The 13,002-nt window shown below is 39.2% G+C and overlaps 1 protein-coding gene across 2 annotated transcripts in view; it reads right to left on the bottom strand.

Moving 5' to 3' along the window:
* Positions 1-13,002, bottom strand: part of ARHGAP18 (Rho GTPase activating protein 18) — a 101,083-nt gene that overhangs the window by 26,078 nt on the left and 62,003 nt on the right. For both annotated transcript variants that reach the window (XM_055714479.1, XM_055714478.1), the window contains exons 3-6: positions 11,001-11,236; positions 8,176-8,248; positions 2,508-2,677; positions 153-318 (exon numbers count right to left, since the gene is read on the bottom strand). In XM_055714479.1, coding sequence (XP_055570454.1) covers positions 153-318; positions 2,508-2,677; positions 8,176-8,248; positions 11,001-11,236 — 645 coding nt within the window. The remainder of the gene's footprint in view (positions 1-152; positions 319-2,507; positions 2,678-8,175; positions 8,249-11,000; positions 11,237-13,002) is intronic.

Here is a 13,002-nt window from a genome sequence, read left to right as displayed (position 1 = left end):
AGTTAAGGCATATTATTAAACACTGCTGAGGACCTATGTTACTATATATATTAATATATATTTTCTGCTGGAAATTCATAAAGAACTGGATGCATTTGTTTTACTGGATTAAAACAGATCGATTTCATTCAGAATATGAAACACAGACTTACCTTTGGTTTTGATTTTTACAGCTTTTTGCTGCTTGAATTCTGTACCAAGTATGTCATAGAGAGCAGTTAATTCAATCAGTGCTAAAGAATAGACTTTCTTCATGTCCTGAGGGGCCAGGTCACCAATCTTCGTGGTACCTGTTTTGTCCTTCGGCAGCCTGAAATTCTAAAAGCAGAGATTTGCAGCAGAGTGACTAATCCAAGTCATAACAAATTACTTAGCTGGAAGGCTGTGCTTCCTTCAGGGCAGAACCTTTCATCATGAAACTTGCTGTTACTAACTCAATCACAGAAGAATCCCCCAAATAGGTTGTAAAGCAGATGATCTTAAAATCATAGGAGGATTTAGGCTCCTAGTGACTTCTGGAGGTCACCTAATTCAACTGCCTGCTCAAAGCAAGGCTAAATTCAAAGTCTGATCGGGTTGCCTGTTTGCTGTCAAACTCAATTTTGAAAACTCACAATAACCTCTGTGGGCACCTGTTCCAGTCCTTAATGATCTCATGGTAACTTCTTTTACTTTCCAAAACAGAATTTCCCCTGTAGTCACTTGCATCCATTGCCTCTTGTCCTTTTGCTCTGCACCTCCAAGAAGAATCTGGCTTTGTCCTGCTTGTAACTACCTCCCATCCCTCCACACCACTACTTCTGTATCCTTTTGCAATATATAGTGGTGGAAAGGGCTATTGATGAGCAATCCTATGCATGTACAACTGGGACAGAAATTGCTCTGCTCTTATGAACACAAAAGAACATATTTGGCTGCGATAAATAAAGAGAAGGGGGATCCTTAATTATTACTCATTTCTATTGCACTAAATGCTCAGAAGCAGCAGTCAGAGACCAATATGAAATTAAGCTAAGAGAGCGAGGGAGAGGGACTTCTCAGCTCATTGAGCTATTTGACTTCATTTCTCACCAGCAGGCTTCTAAGCAAGACTCTTGCCTGAGCCTAACAATTAGCAGAGTGAATGACTCAAAGCAGGAAGGCTGATAAGACTTTCTTCCATTTGGAAAGGTATATTATACTCCAGAATAATTTTCTTATCTTGTATAATCCCAGCAACAGCACAGATGAACTGGTGGTCATGGTACATGACTACAAAGGCACATACCAAAACATAAACATAATTCACAAATTGTAGATAGTCAAGTTTCCTGCCTTGAGGTTTCATTGACTTGCACAAACACGTATGTTTAAAAATAGCTGCCAATGATGAAGGTGGAACAAATACAGTCAGATTTAAATAGGCAGCTCTCTTCCTTTTCCTATCATTTTGCCACTCCTTTCACCACTGAAGAAGAAATCCCATAGCCATGTCTTTGAGTAATCCTTCATAAGCCTAGCTAAAAGTATAGCTAATGTTTGTATTATGCATATATGTATGTATGTGCATATATGCAGAAGTAAAGAGTATAGCTATCATTTCCTTGTTATAGGCTGCATTAGAGAAACATGACTCAAACACTTCAGAATCCATTTCTAAATATCCATTAGTGTCTGGTTTATAATGTTTAAACTACGATACATGGAGTAATTACTATTTGAAGAACTGCACATGTTCTTATCTAAATTAAGTGTTTGAAGAACTGTGAAACATTATCACTTCAGACACTATGTTTACTCAGACATGTTTGCATACAGTTTGGGGGGGTGGGGGCAAGGAAAAAAAACCTATTTCACACCACTTATTAGTTTACAGGTCTGCATGGTCATGAACTGTTAGGCAGAGAGAGATCCTCAGAGAGATGCCTTGAAGAATTTTCTTTTTTATTTGTTCAGATTCATTCAGAATGAGCCCTTTTTCATTAAGAGCTGGAAAGAAAAACTGAGCAGAAATTAATCCCAGATTTCTGCCATTTGACTTTTTAGACTTCTACAGACCATTCTGTTCTTCATTTTCATCCCTCACCTATTTGTATGGGATAACTGCGCAAAGTTTCTACAGGCGCCCATCAACCCTTTTTAAATGACAGCAGAGCTTTTTATTACAGAGGTAAGGCATGTCACCTCAGGTAACATGAAAAGGGGCTTTAAATAAATGCAGAAGGACAGTCTGTGGACAACTACCACTAAGCCACTATGCCAGCTTAATATTACCAGTCTGTAATTGCTTACACAAAGAGTGCATTTTGCCAAACAGACAGGCATAAAAGTAGTTACTTCACTGTTATTGAGAATACTATTCCCAAAAATGAGTTATCTTGAGAACGTCTATCTCCATGAAGCTGGATCCGACAAAGTTCTTCTAAATGTAATTCACCCATTTCAGACAAATATCATCCAAACACTACCACTAGTTAAAAAAAAAAATAAACAAAAATAAAAGAGATCAATAAATGCGAAACACCTACCGGAAGAAGAGTGTCGCCCCCTCCACCCTTGCACATTTTGCCTGCTGAGCTGTCTCTGAGATTAGCTGCCTGTTCTGCAAATGGTATGTCCAAATTGATGTCAGTGTCCGAAAATGGCATGTCTTCAAGCAGGCTATTCTGCTCACCTGTTACAAGACTAAGCTTTGGACCTGAAAACAGAGTAAAAAAATTAATAACCAACTGCAGCACAATTAAGCACCACTCAGTGCATGAAAATAAGTTTAAAACCAAGTAGAAAGTAATGTTGAGCAAGTGATGGACTTTCTGGTTGCAAATTCACTCATTTCTGCATATTTTTTATGTCAGTTGAAAATTTAGCTTCTTAAAAGGGTTCATCTTTTGTAGCTTTTCTTGAATAATTCTGTCAAGGCATGGGGTTTTCTGCTATTTATCTATTATGAAAAGAAAACGCAATCCACCTTAAACAAACAGCAGACTCCCAGAATTTTCCAGAGCCAAACAGCTTTAGCATCAGAAGTTTCTTGCTGTCAAATGCCTTCTAGCCTCAAAGACCCTGCAACCAAATCAGCAATTCCTTCTGCCGTTAAAATTTCAAAAGCAAAAGGGAATGTTTTCTCTATGATCCAAAGCATTAACATCCGGGAATAACTGGGAGTACACAGATCATGTCTTTGTCCCAGCATTCCTGTCCTCACCTCAGTCTGAAGAGTCTAGATTTCTCAGAACTGTTTGGACATGTTTCCATGATACAGGGAAGGACGAAGTACTCAGCAATGGCCCTACTTCTCTTTCTTTGTTCCTTAAAGGAATCAAACACTAGACAAGTTTAGAACATATTTTGTTTAAAAAGAAAAAAACCAACAACGACAAAAAAATCACAGAAGGAAAAAAAAAAGGGAGGCAGTTCTGCTTTTAGAAAAAGAAGTCCTATTTCATTGTAAATCAGCCACTGCTTCTCAGACTGAAGTTAAAAATGTATCATGAAAGAAGCAAAATTAAAATCATATTGTAAATAACACTATTTAATATAAAGTAACGAAGACAATTTAGCCAGAGAAAGATTCTGATATCTCTACCATCTCTCTCATGATTTGGTACTTTTTAAAAGGATACACCCAGAACTAGGTTCCTTGTACAAGGCACTACAAATATCTTGCAAGTATTTGTGATGAAATTCAGACTTTCTTAAAACCAGGGCAAATATAAACAAATAAATCCTGCTTATTTCAGTGGGACCAAGATTTTGCCTAGAATCCTACTCACACAAGACTGCAGCCTGTTCAAAGCTAATATACCACAAATGCAGGAAAAGTGGGATGGAAACGGACATGAGTTGAGGAAGAGAACCATGAACACTGCATATGCTTTGGTATAAGAATATTGTGATAACATAATAAATTACACTCTATACACTGCTGTGGGAAATTTTGGCCTGGCATAACTAAGTTAAGCCAAGCCAGAAAAAAACTCCCCGAAAATGCAAGTACAGCAACACTTGACCTTGAAGCAGGGGAAAGGCTGCAGAAATGCTGATTAAGAGTGAAAGCATCAGGGAAGTACTGCTCTACACTGATGCTTCCAGTGGTCTGCAAAAGAGCCGAGCTGCAAGCACACAACCCAAACAACGTATGAAGCATGACACAAATGACACTTAATGACACAAAGCCAAGACTAGTCTGTGGTAGCTTTTAGAGTGAGTCCTGAAAATAACCTCAGTCTGCCAGGGCCAAACTCAGGTGACAGACAGGCAAGTGGCTGCAGCTACCACTGCCACTCCCTAGTAGGGCACAGTGCTTTAGGTAATTTATGTACAGCTGAGACACTTCCAGAGAGAAGGTGGATTTGAGTTAACACTTTGACTGTACTTACAACCAAGTAATGCTGTAAGAAGCAGAATAAAACATTTCCAAATTTTGCCTGTTGTGTGTGTTACTCGCCACTTGCTCTTTCCAAAGTGGCTTCTGTTCTTTCCATAGACCCTGAAAGATGCCTGGGGCATATGCTAAAGATTAAGCTGATCCTGAAACTAGAGCTGCTCCTTTCAGCAAAGAGATATATGAGACCTCAGTAACCAAACATATCCAAGGTCAAATTCATCCCTGGCTTCGATCTCTGGCCTCCCTGCGTGTGTGTATCTGTATATATAATGTAAACTATTTAATGCATCTGAACTAAAGGAAGACAGTTCCCAGTTCCCCCAAGACTTTTGTCATGCTAATGTGGTGTATACATGACCTACATACTTCCTACCAGCCTGGGAGGGATCTGATGTTAACAGACAAAAAGGCAGTAGCTCCTATTTCAGTCCTCTAGTCATACGAAGGTGCAGTGTAAAGCAGATGTCTTGGTAACGTTGTACACATTTGAAAGGTCTAGAAATGTTGCTATTGCAAGGAGTTTCTTCTTGGTTGTACAGCCTTGCTCCTGTTGTTGTACATTCATTAACTAGGAAGCAGCTGTAAGAGGAAGCAGCTTTGGTGTTCTGCCAACCTGCCAACTACATGTTCCACAAGAGAAATGCAAGATACAGAAAAATGTAAATATTGCTATAAGGATGTGGAAACTGTATTTTACATTAGTCCTGTACCTTTTCCATGGTTCACAGTGCTATTTAAAGATCACATAAAATGAGGGCAATTCTTCAGGAGTGTGGTGAGGGCTACATTTGGGTTTCTTTTTAATAGGACATGGAAATACTGGTAGTGTCAACCTTGCTATTTCCTAGTTTTGCTAGAGAATCTGGAGTATACCCTGATGGAGCTATGTTTATAGATCTTAATTTAGAACTGGAAAGGTAGAACAGCTATTATTTTTCTTTTGGACTGACAAAGCATTTCTCTAAAATGCTAATTCATAGCAGACTTTAAATAGAAAATAAAAAATGTGGTAATCTTTTCACTAACACTCTTGTCACTTCAGTCATAGATTCTTCATTTAGCATGCAAAATGAAAAGCAGAAACAACTCTTTAATTAAAAATACAACTACATTTCAGTCTTTTTCCCTATCAAGAAGCAAACATTACAGCTCTTTTCCCTCATGTTACATATTCTTTCATCCATTTGATGATGCTTATACAGAGGTTTTACCTAACATTCTTCCCTAGTAGCTAATCCTGTGTGTTCAGGACAACTGCGGTCCCACAGTAAACTGAGTTTTGCTGCTCCCTTATTTAAGTTAATGAGTATTTAGCTTTTCATCTGTTTTATTCTTTCTGGTTTATTCCTTGAGGTATCTCAACCAACTTGGGATTACTCTTTTCTTTCATAGCTGTTGAACATACTGCTAGCTTTGCAGGTCTTTAGTGAGTGTTATGGATTGCTAAAATAATAATGTCTTTTGACAGCTTAATACATGATTCTGAATTTTATTTTTGTTTCCTGTAGACACATTCTGTATCTACATGAAAAAAAGAGGCACTTAAAGACAGTAAGTGAGGGTCCTTCCAAAAAACCTCAAATATGCATCTATCAACAAAAAAATCTTAGGAACTCATTAAACTGTTCTGTTTGAGGAGGATCAGGCAGAAAGGAATAAAAAGGTAATGGTTTCTTATTATCCCCTGAGTTTGCTTACAGTGTTTAGGCAAGAAACAGGGTGTGTCAGACTGGCAAGAAAGCAGGAGTGAGCACAGGTTCACACAGCCCACGTATGCTCTAAGGGCAAACCATTATCATCTTCATTCTGGCAGAAGCACTTGGGAACGGAGCATTCAAATACCAAATTAGGAACAGTCATCACCTTTGGAGAAAGGCCAGAGTCATTCACTCTAACAGTTTTAAGACATCTCAAATTAAGCTTTGGATTTTTTTTATAATGTCTGAGATGATATTAATATTTTTCAGGTAAAACTGGTACTAATTCTCTGTTAAAGAGGGTTTCCATTTTAAAATAATGTCTTTGGATTTGGATTTCATAAATACTTACTATTTCTGAAATGTCAGGCATGGTTTACTTTTTGTCTTAAATTCATTCACTGTTTGTATAACACTAATTTGCTCATCATTCTGGAGGAAAGATCACAGCACAGCACTGAAACAGGTGTGGTGCTTTTAACACCATCAAATTTGCATGGCTTGACTGCAAATTAAACTGATTTTTTCTTCCTGCTCCAATCTTGGCAGCAGAGCCCACTTTTAGCATGTTGACAAAAGCAGAAGTATATCAGGATGTAAGCAGGCTGCATTTGCCATCCACATCACAATCTGTACTGAGGAGAGCTAGCATATGGGATTTGCCTTTCAGAACTTCACATTTCTGAAGGGTTCATCAGGGCCACTGGAAAAAAAAAAGAACCAGATGTGATAAAAACTAATAATTGTTTGGTCGTTTTCCAGCTCTGAATCCTACAGTGCAGTTTATTGACACAAGCACCAGGCATCTCTTCCTTCCCTTTTGCTGAACCAGCAGTCTGGCAGTCCTCCCAATTTTTTACTATTCTTATTGGAGTGGGGTTTTCTGAGAGGGAGGGAGGGAGGGAAGGATTAACAAAACTTCTGGAAACAGACAGATTTGGTGATATTCAGGGCTGGTTTATATATCTATGTCTCCCATTTCAACTTCCATGCACGCTCTGTATTGTCTGTTGCTGTTTTCTAAGTCCAATCCTAAAGTAACAACTTTTCCAGAATACTACTAGTCAGTATTCTAGAACTGCAGCAGTATTTTATTTGGTGGCTTAATTACAGATAAGTAACATGCAGCGGGGAATTTGATCCACCTGCTTGACTATTTAAGCAGCTATAGGAGTCAGTCTAACACCTATATGCTATCGAGTCCCCTGGAAGAAGGAAAAAAAAACCCCCAACATACAAACAATGCAGAATAGCAATGCAGTATCTTAAAAGCTTAAATGGCTGCCAGTTAATATCCTGATCTCTGCAGTGGTAGGTATGGTGGTGTAACAGACATGGTGTAACCCCTACTTTGAAGAAACCTAAGATGATGCAGGGCAGCCACCCTTTTATTATTTGACCTGAAGAACAGCAGAAAGCTTTGTGAAAGTCTTTCATCACAATTCATGCTCTCAAAACAGGTCCTATGAAATCAGCTAAGGACTTCTGTGGTGCTCTGTCCTACCTGGCAGTGAGAGGGAGGGGTCTTCAGTGGGTACTACACCCCTCTGGAGTAATCACACGCTGTTGAACACAACTCAGTCCTACATACACATAATGCTATTTCCTTTCCATTTTCCTTAAAAAGGTAAATAACTTTTTCCTTCGATCCCTGCTTTTCTTTAATTTTGAGCTGCAGATACATCGCCAGTTCTCACTTTTTTTGGATGTTTATAGTCCATTTGTTTTTGTTCCCTTGCATGCACTGATGAGCTTATGTATAATGCTTCATTTCCTGTACTGTACAGCAGAGATAAACCAGAAGGGATAAATTAAGGATCAGGAAAGACCTAAGCATTAGCTATGCGAGGAGACTTCCCTCAGAGGACTCAATTATAAGACGATCACTGGTAACAAACAAGGTTTCCCAGATGGCTGAAAGGACACTACCTACAGCCACACTTTAAAAATTTTAAACCACATCAATGCAGGCCAGAACACGTTTCTCATAAGAATTTAATTTTATTTTGCTGAAAAGTTACTTGTAATAAAGAACCTATGTAGTAGTTTGTGTAGTTGAAAGCCTACAAAACAAAAGGAGGAAAAAAAGCCCAGACAGTTGTTCGGCATTACCTTTTGTTCCATCTTGTGTTTCATTTTTGTTTTCACTTGTTCTCACAGTTGAGGGCTCACTTCCATCACAGACCTAAGAAAGGAAAAATAAATACGCACACCTATAAAACCAAGCGTGTGTTTGTAGAAACTCCTGCAATTCAGGGTTATGCAGAAGCGCACCTGTGTTTTTCAGTAGAAAACCCTTTGCCAAAGTCCAAGGGGATCTGAAATCTAGGTAATTAAAAAAGAAGTAATTAAGTCCATTACCCCTTTTCCTAAAAGGCTAAGGTATAAGACTTGATTTTCCAGAGTTACAAAGACTAAGAAATTGTGGTCTTTGACCTGAAGCCATAATTTGCACTGGAAAGTATATGGAAAGGGAATGTGGAGGAGACCTTTTGACTGACTCAGTTGAAATACGTCCCTCTTGCAAAATCTTGCATGGTTGCCTCCCTTACAAAGCAATCCCATCTCTTTTGCAGGGTGGCCTGGCATTAATATCGGTGCTTACAGCTTATAGTCCTAACAGCAAAACTGGAACACCCTGAAGAGACAACAAAACAGGAAAGGATTTGAACCATCTTCTTCCTTCTACAATGCTGCACTACCCAGTCTCAAGATTTGCCCCATTCTATGAACTGGATGACACCTACTAGAGAAAAAAATATTTTACAACCTGTAGAAAATCTACACCCATATAAGTTTTTACCCATATATAATTTTTATTATCCTTTTGGCAACTCAAATCAACAATGAATGCTTAGCACTTCGGATTTTTAATTTTATTTTACTCAAGCATTGTATAACTCCATGCATACTGAGGAAAAAAAAATAAATCAAGTTTTAAAGATTTCTACTACCAACACAAATCTGCTTTTTTTTTTTTTTTTTAAATATGAGATCTTGAGAGGTGAAAGAAGATAGCATGACTGCCCAGAAAATTATTACTGTTTCACAGAGCAGTAGAAGGAGACTAGGAGGCTGTCAAGATACCGAGTCTAGCTTCTCTTCAGGAATATGGCAGGAAATTTAGTACCAACATCAACACAATTGTTGTGTTGATCCAAAACATCAAGACTATTGTTTTACCTTTCCTCCTGCTTTCCTCCAGGTGAAGGGAGGTTACAGGGATTTGGAGGCTATTATTAAACTGGAATGATTTCATACAACTGCAGATGGCTTCAGTCCTCTTTTGTTACGTAAAAAGCTGTCTAATATTGGGAGAGTAACAAGGCACCGAGACAAGTTACCTAGGGAAGTGGTAGAAGCTACTGCACTACAGGCTTTCTGTGACAGATGAGATGAATAACCACAAGCAATGATTTCTATACAATTATCTTGCTTTGCAGAAAAGAATATGGTATAGGTTTAAGGGCCTACACTTGTATTATTTTATTTCAGTCAAGGAGACTTGTTTAAAAGAAGTCTTCTTTTTCCCCGGTTATTTCTACATTTAATAAATATTCTAAACTTCTGTTTTATACATCTTAAATGGCTACAATCATTTGTCTGTTTGCATTTCTTCTCACTGATGTCATCGATATAAAAACATCTATTTTAAGATACACAGAAGTCTACTGAACACTGTGACACGATTTTCAAACATTACAATGTGCAGCTTAAATTCAGGAACATGAGTATTTACTGCGCTTTACTGAAATAACACACTTGAAAGGGAAATTATACTGCTTCAAGCTATATGATATTTTACCTAAATTGCTCTGCTATTAGATCTTGTAATTTTTAGGTGTAGTTAATTCCAAATCAGATCCTGGAAAGCTTTTATGGAGTTAATACACTATTTGCAACCACATGCAAAGCAGAACCGTGGAAAAGGAAGTTATGCCTTCAGAATTTGAGCTTACACACTCCCCTCACTACATTTCACTCTAACGAATTTGAAAGTTGCTGAAGGAGAGGAAGCTGTTGGGGGAAGAAGGAAGTTAAACCCCCTCAAAATTCACCTTGCTTTCCATGACCATTACCATTGCACTGAATGGCAGCAGCAGCAGTGAGAACAAAGGATGGGGCTGAGGTCAAGTAAGCTAGCCGTCCACTTCCATCAAGTCAGAGTGTTTTCTTACAGCTAAAAATCTCATTGCTTTTGGGGGAGCAGACAAAACGCATACATTTCTCCACAGAAGAGGAATTCTAATCATAGTCTCCATTTCCCTCCTTCCCCTTTGCTGCATATGGGACAGGAACTCTCCCATTCGCTACCCCATGAGGGAAACTGGGACCCTTCAGGACCTGTCAGAGCAACTTCCCACACACAGTTTAAAGACACACACAGGCCCTGGGAGTTAGTGAGGGGTCTATGCACCCAGAAGACAGGCATAAAGACCTAGCCAAAATAGAGGAGGTTAGGTTGATGTCCCCCTTTTCCTTTTTTTTTAAAAAAAAGAAACAAGAGCAGCAGTACGTAACAGGGACTGCCACCTATCTGGCAGATCCCTCAGGATGGATTCAGGGCACTACCACACAAAGAAAAAAGCAGGCTTTTGATAGCTCTTTGGGTGACTGTTGTCACATGTTTTGCATTAGCGTTAAAATTAATTCAGATTAATATCTTTACCACGGAGTGGCTGTTCTATTCATCACCTTCAAGTAATATAAGGCAAATAAACATACTTCTTTTTACATACTAAAATTGCTTAATGCAATGTCAAGCTGGACTAATGCTAATCCCGTAAATTCAGCAGAAAATTCCCTTGAAAATCAGTGAAAAGGTAGACACAGATCTTGAAAGATTCCTTTTGTGACTGCGCATCCCTCTTCTCCCCCCCACCCATACATGTCCCTCTCTCTCACAGAATCAAAGAAAACAATGGACAGGAACTTACTTTTCCCTTTGAGTCATCTTGTATCCTGAAGATATCTCTGACATCAGGAATCTGGTGCTGTTTGTTTTTTTTCCTCATGGTTTGTGTGACAGTCTCTACTCGCTTTTCTACTGCTGCCTTCTGGGTTCGGGTCAGTGTGGACAGAAACACCATGCTTTCCAGGGAGTCACCAGAGCTCTCACCAAACAGATTTGACAGACCTGCCTCCTTCAGCCATTCCTCTTCCAGTTCTCCCTCTGAGCAAGGTGAAGAGAAAAAGGCATAGATGTTGGCTTTTGAGTACTGCTAAGCACACGGGATGTTAATGCCATGGTACAGTTAATGCAGTTCACAGGGAAAGTACTATGGGGATCCACAATTAAGAACTACTTACACTGTCCCAACTTGGAAAAAAGCTATTGTTTGTAAGAGCTTTGAAAGGGTTAACATACGATATCAAAGCTTTTAACATAGTTAATCCAATACAGACTGTTGGGGGCAATCTTTATAATAATCTACAGCACTTCTATTAAATCATATACCATTTTATATTTATGTATCCAGGCATAAATGTGTATGGGGAAGTCTGAAAGCTTCTGATCCTTGCTGCTTCATTGATTTTTAGTTCAATCCTCAATCTTTTTAGCTCCCTTACGAACATGGTTCTGCCTACATTTCTTGATATATTAATCCTACAGCTGTCCACCAGCTCAATTTAATGAAGGACAAACCAGGCTACAGGAGTCAACTTAATGCTGTTTTTTAATCGGTTCCTATGACATCGTTTCCAGCCTGCTGACATGACAGCCCACAAAACAATTGTTGCTTTAGTCTTACAGCTGATAAAGTATCCTTTATTGACAGATCACTGCACATGAAATTATATGATATATGAATATCATATGATATCATATAATATATATATGAAGCTATAAAATACTGTCAGCAATGGCAAAACTTCTGCTTCTGAAATCAGTATCTCTCTAATAATACTTTCTTTAAAACACTAAGTTTTTTAAAACACGCTGTGGCAGCTGAGCTTGTGCCAAATGCCAACAACCCTCTCAAATGTTCAAGCAACCTTTCCACTTATCAGGTATCTAGAAGTACTCCAAAGCTGGCATATCAACTTCACTGTTGACTGCAGTTTCCCACAGCACCCAGTGCACATCCAAGTGGGCACCTGAATATTAACAGCATTCAGAAGAGGTATAAATTTTCAAGTAAAAATTTTGCTATGGCATGTGCCAAATCCTGTGCCTCTGACAAAACTCTCACATTTTGTTATTAGGACTGGAAAGAAGAGCTATACCCCTTCTCCAAAGAAAATGTGAGGTATATCTCATCTCTCCCCTGCCTTGCCTTTGCAGGGCTTTGTCTCAAGCAAGCTCCCGCCCAGGCAGGCCCATCAGCCAGGTGCAGTGTCCCACACATTCAGGAGTACTCATTAGGCAAGGTGCGGGGCAAAGCAGCATCTGCTCAGTCTGATCAACTCAGCTGTGCTGACTCCCTTGGGCTTCATGCCAGAGTGAGGGGCTCAAGCTGTAGCAGTTAACTAGGGGGAAGAAGGCTATATATAAAAAGGAAATGGTGGGTTTTGGAGTGCAGAGCCTGAAGCAGCATCAGTGAGCTGAGGTAAGAGAAGAAGCTCATATGCTGAAGAACAATGGGCTCTGCTTCTCTGGAGAAAGCCTTGAAGCTCCATCAGATGCCCTGCTCCCTGGGCACATGGCCTTGGAGCCTTACTGCCTTCTCCAGAGGCCACATTGTTACCCTCTTCAGAGGGCTTGTAAATAGCAGTGATGTTTCAAAACACCTAGGGAGGCAGAAGTACAAATCCCTTTGAAAGCTAATGGAGCACATTCTTCTCACTCATGCAGAGGCCATACCAAAATGCAAAACTCACCATTTCAATTTACTGAGACTGTGGGCCTCTTGTAAGAATGGGGAGAGACAGATACTGCACTGTTAAAAAATAACTTTTGAGAGAAGAGTAGCCGTAAGGCCATTACTACTCTTTTGT

The sequence above is a fragment of the Falco cherrug genome, chromosome 6 (genome assembly GCF_023634085.1).
Source record: "Falco cherrug isolate bFalChe1 chromosome 6, bFalChe1.pri, whole genome shotgun sequence".
In the NCBI taxonomy this organism is placed as follows: Eukaryota; Metazoa; Chordata; class Aves; order Falconiformes; family Falconidae; genus Falco; species Falco cherrug.
The sequence above is the reverse complement of the archived record's forward strand: the minus strand, read 5'-3'. Positions and strand labels throughout refer to the sequence as shown.